The sequence below is a fragment of the Mobula hypostoma genome, chromosome 8 (assembly GCF_963921235.1).
Source record: "Mobula hypostoma chromosome 8, sMobHyp1.1, whole genome shotgun sequence".
Taxonomy (NCBI): Eukaryota; Metazoa; Chordata; class Chondrichthyes; order Myliobatiformes; family Myliobatidae; genus Mobula; species Mobula hypostoma.
The window spans coordinates 15,978,223-16,001,638 of record NC_086104.1 but is presented as its reverse complement, the minus strand read 5'-3'; the positions used below and the strand labels follow the sequence as shown (position 1 = coordinate 16,001,638).

The window sequence follows — 23,416 nt, the reverse complement described above, 5'->3', positions numbered from 1 at the left end:
CATTGACAAGATGCAGAACTGGCAGATGGAATTCAACCCAGATAAATGTAAAGTGGTTCATTTCAGTATGCCAGACTTGAAAACAGAATATAATATTAATGGCAAGACTCTTGGCAGCATGGGGGATCAGCGAGATCTTGGGGTCCGCATCCACAGGACACTCAAAGCTGCTGCGCACTTGAAGTACTGTGTTCAATTCTGGTCATCTCACTACAGGAAGGATGTGGATACTACAGAGATACTGCAGAGGAGATTTACAAGGATGTCGCCTGGATTGGAGAATTAGATATGAGAATAGGTTGAGTGAACTTGGAGCAACAGAGGATGAGAGATGACCTGATAGAGGTGTATAAAATGATCAAAGGCATTGATCGTGTGGATAGCCAGAAGTTTTTTCCTGGGGCTGTAAAGGCGAACACAAGGCGGCATAGTCTTAATGTGCTTGGAAGTAGGTACAAGGGAAATGTCCAAGGCAAGGTTTTCCACACAAAAGTGGTGGGTGTGTGTAATGCGCTGCCAGCGATGGTGGTAGCAGTGGATACAATAGGGTCTTTTAAAGTCTCTTCGATAGATACATAGAGCTGAAAAAAATAGAGGGCTATGTGGTAGGGAAATTCTAGGCAGTTTCTAGAGTAGGTTACATGGTCGGCACAATATTGTGAGCCGAAGGGCCTGCAATATACTGCAGATTTCTATGTTGTGGTATTATGTTTCCATCGCTCCCCTCAAACAATGCATTTCTCAAAATCCCCACAATGTTTCCTTCCACTTATCTTAATCTCATGTTTTCTGACTTTATACACCACTGCATTCTCACTTTCTACATGCTTCAATTTTGTACTCCTCAATCAAACACTTCCTCTGCATTCTCAAGGAAAATGCACTCAATTTGTCCAATCTCTCTTACAGAGTCATAGAAAAATACAGCACTGAAACAGGCTCCCCGGCCCATCTAGTCTGTGTTGAAATATTGAAACTGCCTAGTTCCACTGACTCACACTCAGACCATTGCACTCCATACCCCTACTACCCATGTGCCCTACTGTCCACTGTGTAAGATTTACCCTGGTTGATCCTACTGAAATGCAACACCTCACACTTGTCTGCATTAAATTACATCCTTTATTTTTCAGCCCACTTTTCCATCTGGTCCAGATCCTGCTGCAAGCTCTGAAAGCCTACCTCTCTGTCCACTACACCCGCAATATTGGAGTTATCTGCAAATTTGCTGATCCAGTTAATGACATTATCATCCAGATCTTTGATATAGATGACAAACAACTTCAGACCCAGCACTAATCCCTGTGGTACTCCAGTAGTCACAGACCTCCAGTCAGAGAGGCAACCATATACTACCTCTCTCCAGCTTCTCCCACAAAGCCAATGTCTAATCCAACTTACTACCTCACCTTGGAAGTCAAGTGTCTGAACCTTCCTGACCAACCTCCCATGACAGACATTGTCAAATACTTTACTGAAGTCCATATAGACACCATCCACCACCTTGCCTTCATCCATTTTTCTGGTAACTTCCTCAAAAAATTCTATACGATTGATTCGGCACAACCTACATTGCACAAAGCCATGCTGACTATTCTTAATCAGTCCCCATCTATGGGTGTAACTACCTTTCACCCATGTCTATCTATCACCCCTTCAGCCTCCCAAATGATCCGGAATTCATCCATTACCTGCACCAACTCCTTAACATGGAGTGTTAGAAGCTGCAGCTGGGTGCACAGCTTGTAGGTGAAGTTGTCAGCGATACTGGAGGTTTCTGTGCCTTTCCACATCCCGCAAGAGGGGCATTCAACTATCCTGACTGGCATCCCTACTGCTCTAACTGAGCAAATATAAAGGAGGAAACAATAAATAAACTGGAAAAAAAATCCACCAAAAACATAAGAAAATCTGCAGAGAGAAAACACAAGAAAATCTGCTGGAGATCCAGAGCAGCATATACAAAATGCTGGAGGAACTCAGGAGGTCAGGCAGCATCTATAGAAAAGAGTAAACCGTTGATGTTTCGGGCCAAGACCCTCCTCAGGCTTCTTTATTCTGATTTCTTCCTTTCCTTTACAGTCTGAAGAACGGTCTTGGCCCAATTTGTCGACTGCTTACTCTTTTCCATAGATGCTGCCTCGCCAAAAGAAAAAAATCCACCTACAGGTTTTTTGCCTTCTCTAAACAAGCTTCTCCTCGCTGAAGCCTTGAAGAGCTAAAGCCTCAAATAACCACTCTAACACTGTCCACACCAATAAAAGCCATTCCACTTGTCCCTGCCATATTTCTATTTGTTCAATCCTGGTCGCTGATTGGCGTCATTCAAATAACCTATCCCAGTGAATCCCCTCTGCACCCTTTTCAATAGAATCATATACTCATTATATAACAACCAGACTGCACAGTGTTCCAGCTGTAGTCTAACTAAAATTTGATATATACCTTGATTTACCTTGTATTTTCTTATTCACCTTGTCTGCTTCTGCTGCTATGTTTGGAGATCTTTGAAGGATCCCTGAAGATAGCCAGAGAGGTAACGTAGTGGTAAATGTGGCACTATTACAGCTTGGGGTATCGGAGTTCGGAGGCCAATCCCAGCATCCTCTGCAAGGAGTTTGTGTGTCCTCCCCGTGGAATGCATGGGTTTTTTCCAGGTGCTCTGGTTTCCTCCCACAGTCCTAAGATGTACCAGTTGGTAGGTTATTTGGTTATTGTAAAGTGTCATTATAAAGATTAGACTAGGGTTTATCTGGAGGTTACTGGGTGATGTGGCTTGAAGGACTGGAAGGGCCTATTCCACGCCATATCTTTCACTAAAACAAAAAAAAAATAGAAATCTGTTCCTCAGTGCTTTCTAAGGTCCCATCACTTACCCTATCTTTATTGGCTCTCCTAATTCCATACTTTTAAGAGTGTTACCATACACCTTTTTCAATGTATGGCAGTGCGCTCTAGCAGGGCACGCTGGTAGGAAACTTCTATTCTTGTGGGTAGTAAGTGCAAGAACCATCCACTCATATGCTTTCAATGAACTACCATGAATGTAATAAATGCCATGTATTGATACATTTGGGCTTTGGATTCTTCTCTGCAAAATCAGGAAACCACTCTCCCTTGTTCTTATTCACTGATACATTTCCAAATCAGGCTGGTGTGCAGCTTGAAAGATAACCTGAAGGTGATGCTGATCCAATGCACTTCGTCCACTTATCCTTGTGTTTTAGAAGTGCTGTAATAGCTGCTTAGGTGACCAGTCTCATTTTGTAATGGTATATGATGCAGCAATGCTGTATGAAAGATGGAACAAATAAAAAGTTCGGGGGATGGATGTACTGCCAGTCAGTCTACTTTGATCTGGATGACACTAAACTTCTTGACAAACAAGTGGAGGATAATTTAGTGATGGCATAGTAGCGCAGTGGTTAGTACACAACCCGGTTCAATTCCCATCGTTGTCTGTAAAGAGGTTGTACATTCTCTCCATGACCATGTGCATTTCCTGTAGGTGCTCTGTTTTCCTCCCACAGTCCAAAGACATACGGGTTGGTGGGTTAATTGATCATTGCATACTGTCCCATGATTATGCTAGGGTTAAATGGGGTTGCTGGGATGTGTGGCTTGAAGGGCCTGTTCCACTATATCTTAATAAATAATAATAAATAAATTCCTGATTTATGTTCTGTAAATCAGGGGTCCCCAACCTTTTTTGCACCGCAGACCGGTTTAATATTGACAATATTCTTGCCGACCGGCTGATGGGGGGCGGGGGGGGGGGTGATAATCACGACCGGATATAGTTGATAAGTCAACCATAAGTCACTTATAAGTGGCGAATACACTCAATTTTGTTTCTAAAAGGGTTTATCTAACAAATTTAATATTAAACACACAGCACATATTTTACTCTCATGAATATACTGATAAGTCAATTATAAGTCACATAAGTCAATAGCATAACATTTTAAGTAACGTTTGGATACTAAACACACAGCGCATATTTTCCTCGTATGAACATATAAAATCATTGCAACACACTAATATTGCTGAATCAGTGGGAGCCCTGGGCTTGTTTCCCTGCAACAAGACGGTCCCATTGAGGGGTGATGGGAGACAGCGATACTCGAAGGGGGTTCCTTATGTCCAATCTATTCCGCAATTTAGTTTTTGTTGCATTCATTGCAGAAAACCCCGCTTCACAGAGATATGATGTTGGAAATGGAAGCAACGTTTTCAGTGTTTTCATGGCTATCTCAGGATATTCAGCCTTGACTTTGATCCAGAATGCCGGCAGAGATGTTATGTCAAACATACTTTTCAACCCACTGTCATTTGCAAGCTCGAGGAGTTGATCTTCTTCCTGCACTGGCATGGATGATTCACCGGGTATATTAAAAAACGGGTCACGGACCCATTCCTTTGCACATCTTGGGTCATTTGCGGTTGGGAAGTAATGTTCGAATTCTGTTGACAGCGAAGATAGGTGATCGCGCACCAGCTGTGAGAAGGACGGTGCAGCCTCAGTCTCTCCCAAAATCCCAGCTAATGTTGGGAACATCTCAAATATGCCCCTGTCCACTTGCCATCCCCACAGTTTCAGTTTGGCTTTGAAAGCAGACATTTTATCTGCCAACTTGAAGACAGTTGTCATTCTCCCCTGAAGTGACAAATTGAGTTCATTAAGCAGGTTGAAGATAGCAAGTTTTGCTATCCAGTCCTCGTCACTGAAGTGGGCTGCCAGTGGTGACTTTTTTCCTAAAAGAAATCTCTGTAGCTGCTCTCTTAACTCAAAAACCCTGGCCAGGGCTCTCCCTCTTGATAGCCACCTGACTTCAGTGTGTAAGAGAAGGCGTTTGTGCTCTGCATCCATTTCCTCGCAAAGCTGTTCAAACAGACGTGAGTTATGGACTTTTGCTTTGATATGGTTGATAACTTCAACAACGTCACTCAATACGCTGTTAGGATCAGGTGACATTTTTCGGCTAGCCAGCATTTCCCTGTGCATGACACAGTGTGTAGACTGGCATCAGGAGCAACCTCTTTGACTCGGGTAGTGAAACCAGACAGCCGTCCAGTCATAGCTGCAGCCCCGTCTGTGCATATTCCAACACAGAATGACCAGTCCAGTTTGCCTGACACGTTTGAATGACACGTTGTCATTCAAAGACTTAAATAGTTCTGCCTCAGTTGTGTTAGTTGGCAGCGGCAGTGCACACAACATATCCTCGTGCACATCGTCTTGAAATAAATATATCACACATAAGCCAGCAGTATTGCCTTGTTGTCAACATTGGTAGACTCGTCGACCTGGATAGCATACCATGGTGACTCGTTAAGCCATTCCAACAGCTGTGCTTCGATGTCCTCCACTATGTCATTGATTCTCCTTGAAACTGCGGTAGCTGAAAGAGAAACCTGTGCCATCTTGTTACCTGCAGCCTCTCCCAACAGTTCACGGCACATGTCCTTGGCAGCAGGCAGAATCAATTCTTCACCAATAGTGAAAGGCTTCTTAGCCTTAGCAATACGGCCAGTCACTAAGTACGATGCTCTCAGAGCAGCAGCATTTGTGGAAGTGGTGGCTCTCAGCACTTGCTTCTGTCCCGCTTGCTTACGTTTTTTCCGCTCAAAAACTCAACGGGTTTGTCTTTAAGTGCAGGGTGCTTGGACTCAAGGTGCCGAAGCAGTTTTGAGGGCTTCATTAGACAGCTTGTCTCCACATATCACACACAGGGGGCTTGGAGCATGCAGGTCACCGGTCACAATAAAGCCATATTTTATGTATGACTCGTCATATTTTCTGTTGAAGGAAGCTTTTTTTTTTGCAGTCTCGGCCTCAGCTGTCTCTGCGTTATCATCATCGTTAGGCCGTTTAAGTCCCCTACCACCTCTCCCAAAGAAACTCTCAAGAGATGTTTGATTTTTACTCATCGAGTAGTTGTAGGTTATACCGACTGATGGCCTCGCGTGCATTCAAGTTCAACAGTGGGTGTGACAGGGAATGAGGAAAGGTGCAGCTAACTCATATCGCCAAATCGCCTCGTTTCCTCACGGCCCAGTAGCACATGTTTTGCGGAAAATCTTGGGGTATCAGGAGATCAGCAACTTGCTGCAAAGTACCCAGCATCTGACCTTCTCTTGTATATACAATATCTACTGTAGGCATGCAGTTGATCTAATAGAGTAATTAATACCATTACTCCAGAAACACTAGCCTTGGTAGAGTGATGCAAAACAATAATCTGAACTGTTTGAGGTGAACATTATACACTATATCAGAACAGCTATAATCAGATGCATCATTCGTAACATAGAATTGCTTCAAAAACTACTTCATTGTTAGAAACTACCATATTTCAAAGCTTTTATAAAGTTTGAATTCTTTCCCACAATTTTATGAGTAATGATGTGCTATGGAATCTAATTTCACAAAATTACTTTTGCACATGAAAACAAGTTAATTGTGCCAGTTTCAGAGAGCCTAATCCATGACTTACAATCACTCTTAAAAAAAATTCTTCGAAAGTCAAAGCTACCTGCATTTCATATTAAACACCTAGATTTTTGTAATAAACCAATACAAAGTAAAATCTGCTTGAATTTTTAAACAGTAATCATAATTCATAGGAAATTTAAACTATTTTTATACATTGTTTTCTACAGAAAAGATACTGGTAGATTTCACAGTTAATTCACAGAAATGAAACAAGATTGCTAGATGTTAAATAACATCTCATATTTTAGCTCCTCCTGTGAGCTGAATTAACAATACACATGAATCACATGCAGTAACCCTGTTTCTGTCATTACAACAGAAAAGAGGTAACATTCAGAGAGATGATGCTTTTTAAATGTTATTTTCAGCTCTATTTTACTACATTGACACAAAGGTCGAATAACATTCAGCTTACAACTTAAGGCTAAGACATTCACAAAGAGGGGAAAATGAGAACTTCTTGACAGCCTAATTCTGTCAAGTACTGAAAATTACTGTTAAACACAATTACAAACTCCATCTTACTTTGCACTGTCACTTACATTTTTCAGGTGGAGTTATTGTAATGGTCTGAGCAGTGAACTCTTCATCAAAATATCTTGTATCTGTCTCAGATGAAACCTGAGGCTTGAAAGGAGGTAAAAGCTGCAAAAGGAAAAGCAGAAGCAATTAATACCACAGAAAACCAAGAGAATATCAATAGCTATTAGGAGAGCTAATCTCTGCTAGCTGAATGACTGTGCTTACTTAAATGATGCAAAATAATAAGGCATTTCAAACATGATTACAAACATCACCTGAGTGGATATTAATCAAATAACCTTTGAATGCCAATGCACTCAACAAGGAAAATTTCAAAACCCAGCACAAATGCACATGACTAACCTGAATACTGAGGTAAATTTAAAAATCTTTGGCTTAAGGGGGGAAAAAAAACTAGACGTAAGCTTCTTGAAACAGGGTAATTAGACATAGTTTACATATAGAATAGGCTTCAGTACAAATTCATTCAGGTTGTATCATGCCATTTTCTCCTGGAACACAACCATTATTGGTAATATTAAAACTTCTAGATTTTAATTCAGTAATGTCCTATTTTTAACTTAGAACTTTTCAATTATCCATTTCAGGTTTGATAAATAAGTGCATTTTTGAAATGATTGCCTTTACAAAACAAAAGCAGCCCCCCATTTTACTTTACGCAGGTAAAACAGTTCTCATTAGATTAGCTTTCTCTCTATCTCTGGAAATTTGGCATTTGAAAATGAAATCAGTATTATCAACTAAAACAATCAAAAGAAATTCAGAAGTAAAAGCACTTCAAAACCATGGCCATAATATCTATCTATTTCTAAATACAGTGGCATACAACAGTTTGGGCACCCCTGGTCAAAAGTTCTGTTACTGTGAATAGTTAAGAAAGCAGAAGATGAACTGATCTCCAAAAGTCATAAAGTTAAAGATGAAATATTCTTTTCAACATCTTAAGCAAGATTAGTGTATTATTTTTGTTTTGTACAATTTTAGAGTGATGGAAAGGAGCACCATACAAAAGTTTGGACACCCCAAGAGATTTGAGCTCTCAGATAACTTTTACCAAGGTCTCATTTTTTATGTGTGTTATTGAATTTCCAGCATCCGCAGATTTCCTCGTGTTCAGAACTTAATTAGCTTGTCAGGGCTATGGTTTGTTTACAGTCATCATTAGGAAAGGCCAAGTGATACAAATTTCAAAGCTTTATAAATACCCTGACTCTTCAAACCTTGTCCCACAATCAGCAGCCATAGGCTCCTCTAAGCAGCTGCCTAGCACTCTGAAAATTGGAATAAATGATGCCCACAAAGCAGGAGAAGGCTATAAGAAGATAGCAAAGTGTTTTCAGGTAGCCGTTTCCTCAGTTCATAATGTAATTAAGAAATGGCAGTTAACAGGAACGGTGGAGGTCAAGTTGAGGTCTGGAAGACCAACAAAACTTTCCGAGAGAACAGTTTGTAGGATTGCTAGAAAGGCAAATCAAAACCCCCGTTTGACTGCAAAAGACCTTCAGGAAGATTTAGCAGACTCTGGAGTGGTGGTGCACTGTTCTACTATGCAGCGACACCTGCACAAATATGACCTTCATGAAAGTGTCATCAGAAGAAAACCTTTCCTGCATCCTCACCACAAAATTCAGCATCAGAAGTTTTAAAACGAACATCTAAACAAGCCTGATGCATTTTGGAAACAGTCCTGTGGACTGATGAAATTAAAAATAGAACTTTTTGGCCGTGATGAGCAAAGGTATGTTTGGAGAAAAAAGAGTGCAGAACTCCATGAAAAGAACACCTCTCCAACTGTTAAGCATGGGGGTAGATCAATCGTGCTTTGGGTTTGTGTTGCAGCCAGTGGCACGGGGAACATTTCACTGGTAGAGGGAACAATTAAATACCAGCAAATTCTGGAAGCAAACATCACACCATCTGTAAAAAAGCTGAAGATGAAAAGAGGATGGCTTCTGCAACAGGATAATGATCCTAAACACACCTCAAAATCCACAATGGACTACCTCAAGAGGAGCAAGCTGAAGGTTTTGCCATGGCCCTCACAGTCCCCTGGCCTAAACATCATCGAAAATCTGTGGATAGACTTCAAAAGAGCGTGCATGCAAGATGGTCCAAGAATCTCACAGAACTAGAAGCCTTTTGCAAGGAAGAATGGGTGAAAATTCCCCAAACAAGAATTGAAAGACTCTTAGCTGCTACAGAAAGCGTTTACAAGCCGTGATACTTGCCAAAGGGGGTGTTACTAAGTACTGACCATGAAGGGTGCCCAAACTTTTGCTTTGGGCCCTTTTCCTTTTTTGTTATTTTGAAAGTGTAAAAGATGGCAGTAAAAAAGTAATCTTGCTTAAAATATTAAAGAAATGTGTCATCTTTAACTTTATGCCTTTTAGAAATCAGTTTATCTTTTACTCGCTTAGCTATTCACAGAAATAGAAATTTTAACCGGGGTGTCCAAACCTCTGCACGCCACTGTACCTATTAAGTTTAAGCCTATGTTGTGTAAAAATATGTACAATTCAGAAAAAAATTATTCCTGCATTTCTACCTGGAAAAGCAAAATTAACAAGGAACTCAATACAGAATACCAAATGTCTCTGGTGGTCAACAATATCACTCATATTAAATGACCTAGAATCACTAACTCATGATAGTTTCAAGTAAATTACTTAATTAGCAAACCAGAGGTAACGTGTTCAATTAACATGCAACTCCAAAGTGGCATAGCAGGCCACTCCAATATACAAACCTGATATTCCTAATATTTTCAAATCTGCCAGTGGCATATACATGAGAATAATTACAATAGACTCAGGGTTTTCTGATTCAGCTAACTCAATGATAAATTGTGATATTTCTCACAAAATATCTCACCACTTAAAATACTGAAGTGCACTACTGTAATTATAATCTTTATTAAAATAATATTGAAAAGGCTGGAATTAGCTGTTAATTAACTATTGTAAACAGCACTATTAATTGTAGACATATAGGACACTGGACAAAAGGACACAGTAGCACAACTGGTAAAAACGCTGAATCTGAGAAGAGTTCAGTCTTCACCTCTGGTGCAGTGTTGGGTTTGCAAATTCTCCTGTGACTGCATGAGTTTCCTCCAGGTCTGCAGTCCCAAGCCCCAACAAGACACGCAGGCCAGTAGGTTAATTGACCACTGCAAATTACCTTAAGTGCGATAGTGACTGTGATAGGAATATGAGAAAAATCAAATGGGATTAATGTAGAATAGGGTACTTGGTGGTCAAATTTGTTACTCTAATTGTAAGAATGATGATGAAAGACAACACTACAGTTTAGCAGAGAGGTATTGATAACCAGAAATCAGTGGTCCCACTATTTATATCTGGAACTATCCAATTAAAATAATCACACCTGAAGATGCACCAAGCCACTACTGGAAATCATATTGTCTTTTTATTCTGCAATGCACATTGAAATGGTTCCATTTAGATGGATACTTAATTGATCCCAAAGGAAATTACAGTGTCACAGTAGCATTACAAGTGCACAGATATACAAATATTAGAAGAGAAGTAAGAAAGAATAGAAAATAAGTTACCTCAAGCAGACTAACAGGAGGGGTCATCACTTCCCCAGCCATAGAGCCTAATGGCAGAGGGTAAGAATGACCTCATGTAGCGCTGTTTGGAGCAGCACAGTTGTCTTAGAGGCTTAATTCAAGATCCTGCCTCCAAAAGCCAATAAACCAAACACCTGTATGTGCATGAAGTAGATCATACAAAGTGTACACTTAAATTTGTTCTGTGATTCAGACTCCCTCAGCATTTACATATGCACAACATTAACCTTAACTACAGGTGTCCCCCACTTTTCGAACGTTCGCTTTACGAAACCTCACTGTTACGAAAGACCTACATTAGTACCCTGTTTTCGCTTTCAGAAGGTGGTTTCACTATCACGAAGAAAGGCAGCGCGCAATAAAAGGCAACGCGCACCCTGAGCAGCCGCTCTCCCTGGATTCGGAACTGCATTCTCGCCGGCATTGCTTAAACACATGCCCGTGAGCAGTCATTTGCAAGATAAATTCTATGGTATCGGAAAAGCCTAAAAGAGCTCGTAAGGGTGTTACACTTAGCGTAAAACTAGACATAATTAAGCGTTTCGATCGTGGTGAACGAAATAAGGACAAAGTGAGTTTTGCTTGTGTATGCTGACGAACATGATGTTGAAGAGGTTTTGGCATCCCATGACCAAGATCTGATAGATGAAGAGCTGATGCAATTAGAAGAAAAAAGGATAACAATCGAAACCAAATGCAGTAGCGAAATGAACGTGAAGCAACTGCATGAGATTTTCGCTGTAATGATAAAGTACGACTTTAATTTTGAAAGGGTACGTAGGTTTAGGGGATATTTGAAAGATGGTTTGAGTCCTTACAAAGAACTGTGTGATAGAAAAATGCGCGAGGCTCAGCAGTCAAGCAAGCCTTCCACATCAGCCACAGCAGACGACGAACCTCGACCTTCAACATCGAGGTGGGCAGTCATGGGAGAAGATGAGCTGCCTGCTCTAATGGAAACAGATGATGACAAGATGACACCCCAGTGTCCCACCACCCCAACCCCCAGGCCACGGACAGATACCGATTCGCAGAGAATGCAGCGGTAGCCGGGAGGCACACAGTGCATCTTTAAGGAAAAAGCTGAAATAAACATGCTAATTAATTAGGTGCTGCCCGACACGTAGTTGTCGGCCCAGATCAGAGACGATGCAATCGGAAATCGGCACTGATCCGGGCCGACAATTATGTGCTAGGCGGCACCTAATTAATTAGCATGTTTGTTTCAGCTTTCTTCTTAAAGATGTGCTGTGTGCCTCCCGGCTACCACTGCACCCCTGCATGCTTCGCAGATCGGTATTGATTGGTGGCCTGGAGGGTGGGGGCCACTGCACCACCCCAACCTGTGACAACTCAGTCTGACATACCATCGTCAGTGTGCTCGGCGCTGTCTTCCTGATTCCGGTAAGTGATACTACACTGTACATACATTATTTCTACTTTATATAAGCTGTGTATTTTTATGTGTTATTTGGTATGATTTGGCAGCTTCATAGCTTAAAGGTTACTGGAGAGCGCTTGCGCCGTGTTTTTGCCAATAGTGTTTGCGTGAGATTTTCTGCTGACGGCGCTTGCGTGAGACTTTCGCTACGAACAACAGTGCAGTAATGATTGTGGAAAAGTATTTCTACTTTATATAGGCTGTGTATTTATCATATCATTCCTGCTTTTACTATATGTTACTATTATTTTAGGTTTTATGTGTTATTTGGCATGATTTGGTAGGTTATTTTTGGGTCTGCAAACGCTCACGAAATTTTTCCCATATATATAAATGGTAATTGCTTCTTCGCTTTACGACATTCGGCTTACGAACCGTTTCATAGGAACGCTCTACCTTCGGATGGCGAGGGAAACCTGTATTACTGTTCTACTCCATACCTGGCATTCAGAGGCAGATTATTCAAACTCTTGAGGAAATAAAAGCAAAATTCTCAAGCAAACCTGAGTCACACTGATTAATGCAGGATGATTTCTGAGACGGTAGTTTCTTCACTGGGGAGAACAAATGTAGTGTAATTCTCTTGGAAGCTACAGAGAAGTACCATAACTTTAAGGTGCTGAAACTGTGGACATTTCAATCACAATAATATTAATCAAAGTAATGAAAGACAAAGGAGGAAAGGATTTTCAGAAATTTGTTCTGAAGAACTTCTGAGATCTGTATATTTCTGGTCCAATGAGGAGGTAGACACTTGAGATTGAGGTGAACTACATGTCCGCAGAGGACCACTGGGCAAGCACTGATTATTAATCTAAAACATGTGATTCAGTAAAGGATAGGGTAAGGAGAAATCTAAAAGAGAACTTGAGTAGAGGTATGGTACCATCTAAGGATAAGAACAGGTCAGATTAGGATGAAGCAGAATCAAACGCTGCTAGTCAATTCTGCAAGAAACAACTGTTACCCAATGGAAGGGTGTAGAAATAAAATCTTAAATTGATGAAGAGGAGTCAAGACTAATTGACTGTCACTTAGTCTGGGTGAGATGCATCATTGGGAGCAGTGGGAGGTAAGGATGGAAGTTGCAATGGGCTTGCCGTGACCTGAATGCAAGCAAGGAACTGGATACCAAAGGATTAGAAAATGGAAAATGTCAAAAAAGTGTGGAAGAATGTGCTTGGCAACTATAGGCCAAACACAATTAGCACTTGAGAAATTTGATTAGTTAAAGGCATGCACTGTTCATCTGACCCAAATGATTTTTTTTGATGGGGTAAAAATGAAGGCTAACGAATGGATGCTTAAGTGGATTTTACAGGGCATTTGATAAATTGATAAAAGTCTGGTTAGGAAAATTCAGTACCGCGGCATCAAAGAGCCAATAGCAGCTGGAACAGAAAAATGGCTTGAAGACAAAGCAGAAATCAGCAACAAACATTTACCGTGTTTAAAGTGGAGGATGCTTATAAACCCGTGTTTCTCACTGGTCATTTTTCAGGAGCACTGGCAATTTTTTTTAAAAGTACGTTTTGATGATTGAGGCATGATGTGCAGATTAAAACATCCAAATATAGAAATATAGTGATGCAAAACTTGGCATGATAGACAGTGAAGATACCCAAAGCGTACAAGAGGGCATAGAGAGGCTGTAGAATGATCGGACTAGTGAAAGAAAGAATAAGATGCAATACAATCTAAATGGCACAGATCCAAGGTGTGTGGAGGAACCAAAGGATGTCGAGAGACACATATTCATAAAGAGAGTCGGAGAGAATAGTTAGTAAGGACGTGTTATCCAGGGATTCATAATAAAAGCATTGAACACAAATTAAACTATATGTTCACAAAGCATTTATTATGCTATGAATGGAGTAGTACGCCCAATTCTGATCACTTCAGAAATGTCAAAGCTCCTACAGATCATGCATCTAAGATTTATTATACAATCGTTTGAGAGATCAGGGATTATTGCTTCCAGTGAAGCAAAGGTTGAAAGGAGATCTGACTGAGGTTTTGAAAATCTAAATAAATAGAGGAAAGGTGTTCCCAATAAAAGACGGTTTAAGGATTGGGGGCAAATATTGCCAATTTTGGACAAAAGATAAGAGGGAATTTAAGGAAAAGCCTGTTTTCCCAAAAAGAGAGTAGATACGATCTGAAACTCATTGCCTTAAGGGCTGGAGGAAACAGAACCAGCCAAGGTTTTGAGAAATAGATAGGTACAAGAAAATAATTTGCAAAGATATGACAAAAAAAGCAGAATGGAATTGACTTGATTTCTCTATTAGGACCAGGCACAATCTCAATAAGTTAAATGGCCTTTTCTTACACTGGAACAATTATTTGATTTTACTAGAATTTGATGAACAACTGGGAAAGGAAAAGTGAAATGAAGTAAAGAAAACTCCAATAATCTAGCACACCTGGGTCTTTGCTGGTGCTGAATTGACAGACTTTCTGGACTATTGACCTTAGTTCTACCAATACTCTTAATTCACTTTTTTTTAAAAACCAAAAAAAGTTTCACAGTATTGCATTAAATTTCCCAGTGAAGCATTTAAGTTTAAAGAGCGCATGGGTACCACAGGCCTGGCAAGATGGAGAGAAATGTGGCAATTTCTAGGCCATTTTTATCGTTTTAAGTATCATCTATAAATTGTACTCAAGTCTTTAAAGAAAACTTAAGATTCAGAAGGAAGCAAACTAACCAGCTGGTGCATTCAAGGACATTTTTAACCTCTCAATTTGGCGATCTGAGGCTCCTAGCTGATTGAAAGGGGCATCTATAGAACCTATTCCCAAGAAGACCACTCTGCCTTACCTTAATGACTACCATCCATCCAAATGATGTGAACCTACTCCTCCCACAGAAATGCCCTGGATCCATTTCAATTTACCTATTACCAGAAAAGGTCAACAGCCATTTCATTGACTCTCCACTCTGTTCTGAACTATCTGGATCATACTAATGCACAAGTCAATCTCTCTCTGTCGAGTACTACCCAGTCCACAGAATCACCTCCTCCAAACATCACCAAGTTTTGAAACCTGGGCCTCTGTGCCTCTCTTTGCAATTGCATCTATGATATCCTTATTGGTGGACAAAGATATGGGTTGGTAATATCTCCTCCTCACTGACCATCACAGGGGCACTTCAGGAGTACATGGTTAGCCTGTGCAGAGCAGTTCAATTAAATGGGCTACTGTGCCACTTTCTTTGTTACCTCCTTCCCTGAAAAAATCCATGACATCAGTCACTGATTAATCTGTGAATCTCTATAAATACTTTATACAGTCCCTCAATGTAACTCTAACAGTATTTCAGTTAAATTAACTCAGTCACAGAAGAATGGGTTCTACCTTGTGTTTAGTTGCATGTTGAAAATTATCTGATGCAGTTCAGGGCCTTCACAGCAGCTTGAAAGTCTCCTTGTGAACTTGTTGCAGAAGATGACTGAGGTACAAAATTCTTATGTTTTCCCCTCTATCTCCCATTGACTATTTGAATGTCTATGATACCTTACCAAAAATGTGAATACCCTTTTGATGTTCTCTCTCTCTCTCTCTACACACACACACACCCCTTTGCACAGCCAGACTAAATTTTCATTTCCTTTTTAAAACTTTGTTTGCTTGCCCTTCTAAGCCCACTACCTTTCTTTTTATTTTTATTGCTGCCTCTATCCCTCCGAAATCTGTACATGGCTTCTCATTTCCCTGCAAAGCCAGATGAAGTGGTTAGCATTTGCGCAAGCAAACATTCTAGTCCTACTGAAGTGCAACCTACTTGGCACCTAGAAGGTGCACTGCTCCCAGAAACTATCCCAGTATCCAGATATAATGCACTCCTCGTGCACAAATACTCATCAAATAATGTTTTCACCGGCACCATATTTCTGCACTCACGAGCATGTGGAACAGAAAATAATCTGAATGTTATCACTCTTTGAAGTCTTGCTTCCTCATCTCTTTTGTAACATCTTAAAATATCTCTGCAGGAGCACTACTCTTCTGCGACTGAAGTTGTTAATGTGGTTTGCAGTCTTTGGCTGCTTATCCTTGCTCTCAAGAATATTCTATAGCTGCTCAGTGACATTCATAATCGTAGTACCATTAAGGCAGTATATTGTCCTGGAATTCCACCTGTGAATGCAGAAATGCTTGTTTGTGCCCCTAACAACAGAATTCCGTACACCTATCACTTGACCCTTCCTTCCATCCCATCCCTGTCCAGTAGATAAGCCACAATGCTGTGGACACACACGAGATTACAGATGCTGCAATCTGAAGCAAAATAAACTGCTGGAGTAACTCAGGTCAGGCAGCATCTGTGGAGGAAACAGTCAATATTTAAGGTTGATATTCTTCATCTGGACAATGCTAAGGCTTTGTTCTAATCTCTATCCTCTAGTGAATACCCTTCTATCATTACAGATATTATCAGCTGTCTGTACCTGAGTCATAGAGCCCTGATCTATGGGGGAATTACCTTTAGAAACTTGCTATCCACAAACATTCAGTTACAAGATGGACCATAATGCCAGTCCTAAAACTGAAGCTTAAAATCCTCCAATAGACCACTATTAGCATTTGTGGTCGGCCCAGATGCAGGCTGCATCCTCAAATTCACACAGACCACAGGATGTGCACTCTATGGGTCTAGTATATTCTACCTTTCCTCCATTTATTAATTTAACTCACTGTCCACTTGCTTGTCTTCCTGATGTCATACTTACAATACAGAACGCGGGAAGTTAAATTGGCTCACTGAAACTTCAAGTACAATGCCCATTAGGTGCACGCCATCTCTCAGCAGAGCAGTTTTATGACTCCCACTCCTTTTATTTCTTGTAAACCACCCCCACCTGCCCATCAACTTTCTTTAATAATTTTTATTTGCCATTTACACACTCACTTAAGAACGTTTGCGCCAGCTTACCTTTAAGATGTAAAACTAGGGATGTGCATTCAAAAGCCGGTCTTACCATCAATAAACATAACAAGTCAGAAAACAAGATCCACTTAGATTTTCTGCCTAGTCTCAGGCTGACACATTTTTAGATTATAAAATTCAGTTTTATATTTTGTATGCACTAACTGGACAAGTAGTGAGCTCTTAAGATAGTTTCAGTAGTATACAGACACAAAAGTTCCACAATCAAAAATCCACACAAAGTTTGATTAATATTCTTCTCAATACAGTCTGTCATTAACAATCAAATCTAAATGAAAATGCCAATAACTAGATTGAACCTGAACAAGAAAAATATCTTACAAAATGCAAATAAGATTATTAAATCCCGAGGTGTTTAAAAATGATTAGAGAAGATTACATTCACATATTAGGAAAATTCAGCTTTCTCAGGTGAAAGGTTCCAGGATCATGTAACGACACCTCAGCTGGAATCAACAAATCGTGAATGCAAAAGGAGGAAGATAAATTTAGCAACATTAAAAAAATTAATCCTGATAAATAATATTTTAGTTGAAATACAATAAATGTTATTAAAAATTACAAATATTACAGTTTGAGACTTTTCTCCCATAATGGAGCCATTATAAAAATAATGTAGTTCACAAACCTTTTTGTCATAAACATCTTGCCAGTTGATTCCACTAAAAAAACTATGCTGCATGATGTCTTTTGCATCTTCTGGACCCCCACCAAGCCTGATTGTAAGAAGAAAAACAATTAACAGTGCAAAAATAGAGCAAAGTTAATTCTCCTCAACTTCCAGGTAGTTCTATCGTAAAATACAAGTAGCTGCTGTCATAATAAACCTAGAATCTAGTGCATATTAATTATTGATCATTTCAAACAGAACTACAACTGTGTACAAACATCCTTTGTATATTACATTACAGCATTGCCTGTAATAGTGAACAGATTTTCAAGTGGTTTCTATTCCCGCCTCTAGCCCAGCACAAAGCTGAGACCACAGAGGGGGAAAAGAGCTATTCTCCAAATCTTCATACCAGGAATGGCTCTAATATATTCTTAAACTGGTTTTTGCATCCCACTCTCCAAAATAGTACAGATTGGTTATCAATCTGGTGTGGTGAGGATAACAGTTTCAATATTTTCTATATCTATCCAGGGTGCCCAAGACTTTTGCACAGTACTGTAGTAATTTTATGTATTGCACTGTACCAATGTTGCAAATAAAAGCAAATTTCATGACATGTGAGTGATGATAAACCTGATTCTGATATGGGTCTCTATTGTGAACTGAGAGTAGGAAGGGGGCAGGGAGAGGGGAGGGAGTGGGAAGCAGCAGAGACATTCTGTAATGTTTGATAAATCAATTGTTTGGAATCAAATTACTTTGCCTGGTGTCTCAGGGCTGAGTGTGTCAGCGCCTGCACCAACTGCCCACCCTGGCACTCCTTCTCTGCCACCTGTTCTACACCCTCTCCCTAGGGTGCTCCACCCTCGCCACTACATCATTTTTTGCTCCTGGCAGATTTACAACCTCATTTTCTGCTCCAAATGGAAAACTACAGTACTATTATTTTTATATATTATAGCTATTTACAGAGCATTTTTCATTCATCTACGTGCATACCTAAGAATCGTTTAAATGTTGCTAATATATCTACCTCTACCTCTACCACCACCCAAGGCAGTACATTCCACGTACTTACCACTTTGTAAAAAAAACTACCTCTGACAACCCCTTATACTTTCCTCCCAACACATTAAAGTTAACAAATTTCATGTCACATGCCGGTAATAATATACCTGATTCTGATTATGCTCCTTTATAAAATCCTTTACCGCCCAGAGAAAAAACTCTCTGGCTGTCCACTTGATCTGCACCTCTTATCACCTCGCACACCTCATATCAAGTCGTCTCTCACTCTCTCCAAAGAGAAAAGGCCTAGTCAACCTACCCTCATAAGAAATGCTTTCAAATCCAGGAATCTCCTGGTAAATTACCTTTGCACACTCTCTGAAGTTTCTACAACCTTCCTATACTGAGATAACCACAATATTTGGTGCACTTGAACTTAATGCCCAACAAATGAAGGCCAACACACCATATACCTTCGTAACCACCTATCAGCTTGTGCTACAACTTTTGAGAGATTTATGGAAGTAAACCCTGAGATAAGACCATAGGACACAGGAGCAGAATTAGGTCATTCAGTCCATCAAGTCTGTTCTACCATTTCATCATGGCTGATCCAATTCGCTCTGAAACCCATTCTTCCATAACCTTTCATGCCCTGACTAATCAAGAACCTATCAACCTCTGCCTTAAATACACCCAATCCCTGGCCTCCACAATTGCCTGTGGCAAAGAATTCCACAGATTCACCACCCTCTGGCTAAAGCAATTTCTCCTCATCACCAACCTAACTAGGCATCCCTCTATTCTGAGGCTGTGTCCTCTGGTCTTAAACTCCCACCCTGTAGGAAACACCCTCTCCAAATCCACTCCACCAAGGCCTTTCAACATTTGATAGGTTTCAATGAGATCCCTCTCATTCTTCTAAGTTCCAGTGAGGCGGAGCTGAGTGATGACGGCGCCAAATGGTGACTCCTTTGCCTGCATCTTCGGAAACAGCTTTATTTATATCTTTGTTATCTCCCCCCCCCCCCCCGCCTTCAAGGTTCTTTTGCTGACCCTTACCTGGAGTTATCCTATGTTCTATGCTCTATACTCTGACGTCAGTTCCTTGTGGGAATGGGACCCGTTCTCAGGGTCTCACGACCAGCCATTTTTCGATATGTCAAGGATGCGGCCTGGAAGGCTAGTGCGCCGTCAGGGTGCTGGATTTTCGTGGCTCTGGAGGCGGGCTGTTTCAAGGCTGGTGCTGCTGCCTGATGCGTCTCGGGAGAACAAGGAAGATCTGAAGCAGCAGGCTTGTTGTTGGCTGTGTGCCAGGAGGCACAGAGCTTGGAAAAAGCGATGCAACAGACTTTTAATGCCATAAATCAGCAAGTTGTTCTGTTATGTCTCTCCTCTCGCTGTGAAATGGGGACACCTCTTTTTCCCTCAGGAGGGAGAGAGAGAGAGAGCACCTGTGGTATGTCAAGCACCGAGTGATCTTCGGGGTACTGCATGTCTGTGTCTTTATTGATGCTTTGCGGCATGCCTGAGTGCTTGGTGGGGGGTGCCGATGCTTTTTTGCTGGTGGGGGAGGTGGGGGGGGTCATTGCCTTGCTGCTGTTTGTGCGGGGGAGGGGGGAGCTGGGGGGGGCTGTGGGGTTCTAACATTTAACTGTCATTCATTCTTTGGGGCACTCCTCTGTTTTGTGGATGTTTGTCATCAGTAATGCATCCTTGGATCATCGGGTATTTCGGGTCTTTCATCATTAGACACCCTCCCCGAGGCGACCCAGCCGGAGTTGATCAAGCTCGGGCAGGATGTATATTATATACATTTCTCTGACATCAAATGTACCTACTGAAATCTACTGAAACCTGTTGAGTAAAGGCTCAGATCGTTCCTCGTATAAGCCTTTAATTCCCAGAATCATTCTTCTGTACCTCCTATGAACCATCTCCAATGTCACCACTACTTTCTTAAACAAGAGGCCCAAAACTGTTCATAATACTCCAAGTAAGGCATCACCAGTACCTTATAAAGACTTTGCATTATATTCTTGCTTTTATATTCTAGCCCTCTTAAAATGAATGCAAACATTGCATTTTCCTTCTTCACTACTAACTCAACCTGCAAATTAACCTTTAAGGAATCCTGCACGAGAACCCCAAGTCTAGGCTTATATTCCTTCTACCAAAGTGCATGACCATACACCTCATGACACTTAATTCCATTTATCACATCTTTGTCCACGTCTTTCAGCGGCCTCCCTGCTTACTTAACACAACCTGCCTCTTCGTATCATCCATGAACTTGATCACAAACCCATCAATTCAATTATCCAAATCAATGACAATACAACCTGAAAAGAAGTGGTCCCAACACCAATCCCTGTAGAACATCACTATTCATGACAGCCAATCAGAAATGGCTCCCTTTGTTCCCATTATTTGCCTATCAATCAGCCAATATTCTATCCAAGTTAGTATCTTTCCTGTATTATCATGGGCTCTTATTGTTGAGCAGAAATATGTGTAGCACCTTGTCAAAGGCCTTCCGAAAATTCAAGTACACAACATCAACCAATTTTCCTCTGGCTATCCAGTTGCTTATTTTTCAAAGAATTCTAACAGATTTGTAAGGCAAGATTTTCCCTTAAGGAAACAATGCTGACTTTGGCCTATTTTATCTATTGATTCTTGAAAGATCATTAATAATGATTCCATAATCTCTTCAGTTACCTCTTTCAGAACTCTGCAGTGCAGTCCATCTGGCCTTGGTGACATCCACCTTCAGATCTTTCAATTTCTCAAGCACCTTCTCACTAGTAATAGCAACTGCACTCACTTCTGTCCAATAACACTCTCAAACTTCCAGCATACTGCTAGATAATTCCATAATGAAGACTGATTTTTTTGTCCCCCATTATTACCTTTCTAGCATCATTTTCCTGTAGTCCAATATGCTCTTTCACCTCTCTGTTACGCTCTATGTGTCTGAAAAAAATTTTGGTATCTTATTTGATACTGTTGGCTAGCTTACCTTTATCTTATCTTTGCCCACCCCACCCCTAATGGGATTTTTGTTGCCTTCTATTAATTTTTAAATTTTCCCAATCCTCTAACTTTTCACTAATTTTTGTTCTAGTGTATGCCCTTTCTTTTGCTTTTATGTTGGCTTTGATTTCTCTTGTCAGCTACGGTTGCATTTATAAGTAGTATACTACTACTTATTTGGGATGTATTTATTCTTCCAAATTGCTTCCAGAAATTCCAGCCAATGCTGCTCTGCCATCATCCCCACTAATGTCCCTTTCCCATCAACTTTGGCCATCTCTTCTCTCATACCTCTGTAAATCCTTTTACTCCACTGTAATACTGACACATCTGACTTTAGCTTCTCCCCCTCAAATTGCAGAGTGAATTCTTTCAAATTATGATCACTGCCTCTTAAGAGCTCCCTTAGGTTAAGCACCCTAATCAAATTCAAATCCAGAACAGCTGTTCCCCCCAGTGGATTTAGCCCCAAGCTGCTCTAAAAAGCCATCTTGTAGGCATTCTACAAATTCTCTTTTAGGATCCAGCACCAACCTGATTTTCCCAATCTACCTGCATATTGAAATCCTACATGACTATTGTAACATTGCCATTTTGGCATGCCTTTTCAATCACCTGATGTAATTTGTAGCCCACATCCTGGCTACTGTTCGGAGGCCTGTATATTAACGCCTATCAGGATCTTTTTACTGTAGCAGTTTTTTAACTCTATCCACAAGGATTCTACATCTTCTGATCCTTTGTCAGCTCTTTCTAAGGATTTGATTTCATTTTTTACGAACAGAACCCCAGCCCCTCTGCCTACCTGCTGGTCCTTTCAATACAATCTGTATCCTTGGATGTTAATCTCCCAACTATAATCTTCTTTCAGCCATGACTCAGTGATGTCATACCTGCCAATACGGCTGCATCACAAGATCATCTACCGTATTCTGTATACAGCGAGCATTCAAATATAATTTGGAGAAGGAAGTCTGAGAATCGGAGCGGGAGTGTGGAGGAAGACATTTTGAATTTTTCGGGTTTTTTCGGCGTTCAGAGAGGCTGGACTGCGTAGGCGTGTGACGTTGGGCAGTGAAGCACGGAAGATTTAAAAGGAACAGAGCCTTATACAGCGGGCAGCGTAGTTTGCAGGCTGCGGAGTGAGCCGGGAGCAGAGTGAAGGCTTAAGGGCTTCAGTTAACGGGCCTAGGCGGAAACAGGCGAGGCGAAGAGAGCTTGGTATTCATTTTTTGTTGTTATTTGAGGAGAGGGGAAGTATGAGTGTGAGGGCAGCTTATTGTTCTCGGTGCCAGATGTGGGAGGTCCTGGAGTCTCCAGGCCTCCCAGATGTCCACATCTGCGCCATGTGCGCCCAGATGCAGCTCCTAAGGGACTGCGTTAGGGAACTGGAGCTGCAGCTTGATGACCTTCGTCTGGTCAGGGAGAGTGAGGAGTTGATAGAGAGGAGTTACAGGCAGGGCCACAGGAGGCAGACGTGGGTCACGGCTAGGAGGGGGAAGACTCTTCCTCTTAAGAGTCAGGTAATAGAGAGTACCCCTGTGGCTGTGCCCCTTGACAATAGGTACTCCTGTTTGAGTACCGTTGGGGGGGACAGCTTACCTGGGGGAAGCAACAGTAGCCGTGCCTCCGACACAGAGTCTAGCCCTGTAGCTCAGAAGGGTAGGGAAAGGAAGAGGAGGGCAGTAGTAATAGGTGACTTGATAGTAAGGGAGTCAGATAGGCGA

General features: G+C 41.1%; 1 protein-coding gene across 2 annotated transcripts in view; it reads right to left on the bottom strand.

Moving 5' to 3' along the window:
- akt3a (v-akt murine thymoma viral oncogene homolog 3a) overlaps window positions 1–23,416 on the bottom strand; it is a 502,171-nt gene that overhangs the window by 8,610 nt on the left and 470,145 nt on the right. For both annotated transcript variants that reach the window (XM_063055500.1, XM_063055501.1), the window contains 2 exons: window positions 17,661–17,748; window positions 7,039–7,141 (listed from right to left, as the gene is read on the bottom strand). In XM_063055500.1, the coding sequence (XP_062911570.1) occupies window positions 7,039–7,141; window positions 17,661–17,748 (191 nt within the window). The remainder of the gene's footprint in view (window positions 1–7,038; window positions 7,142–17,660; window positions 17,749–23,416) is intronic.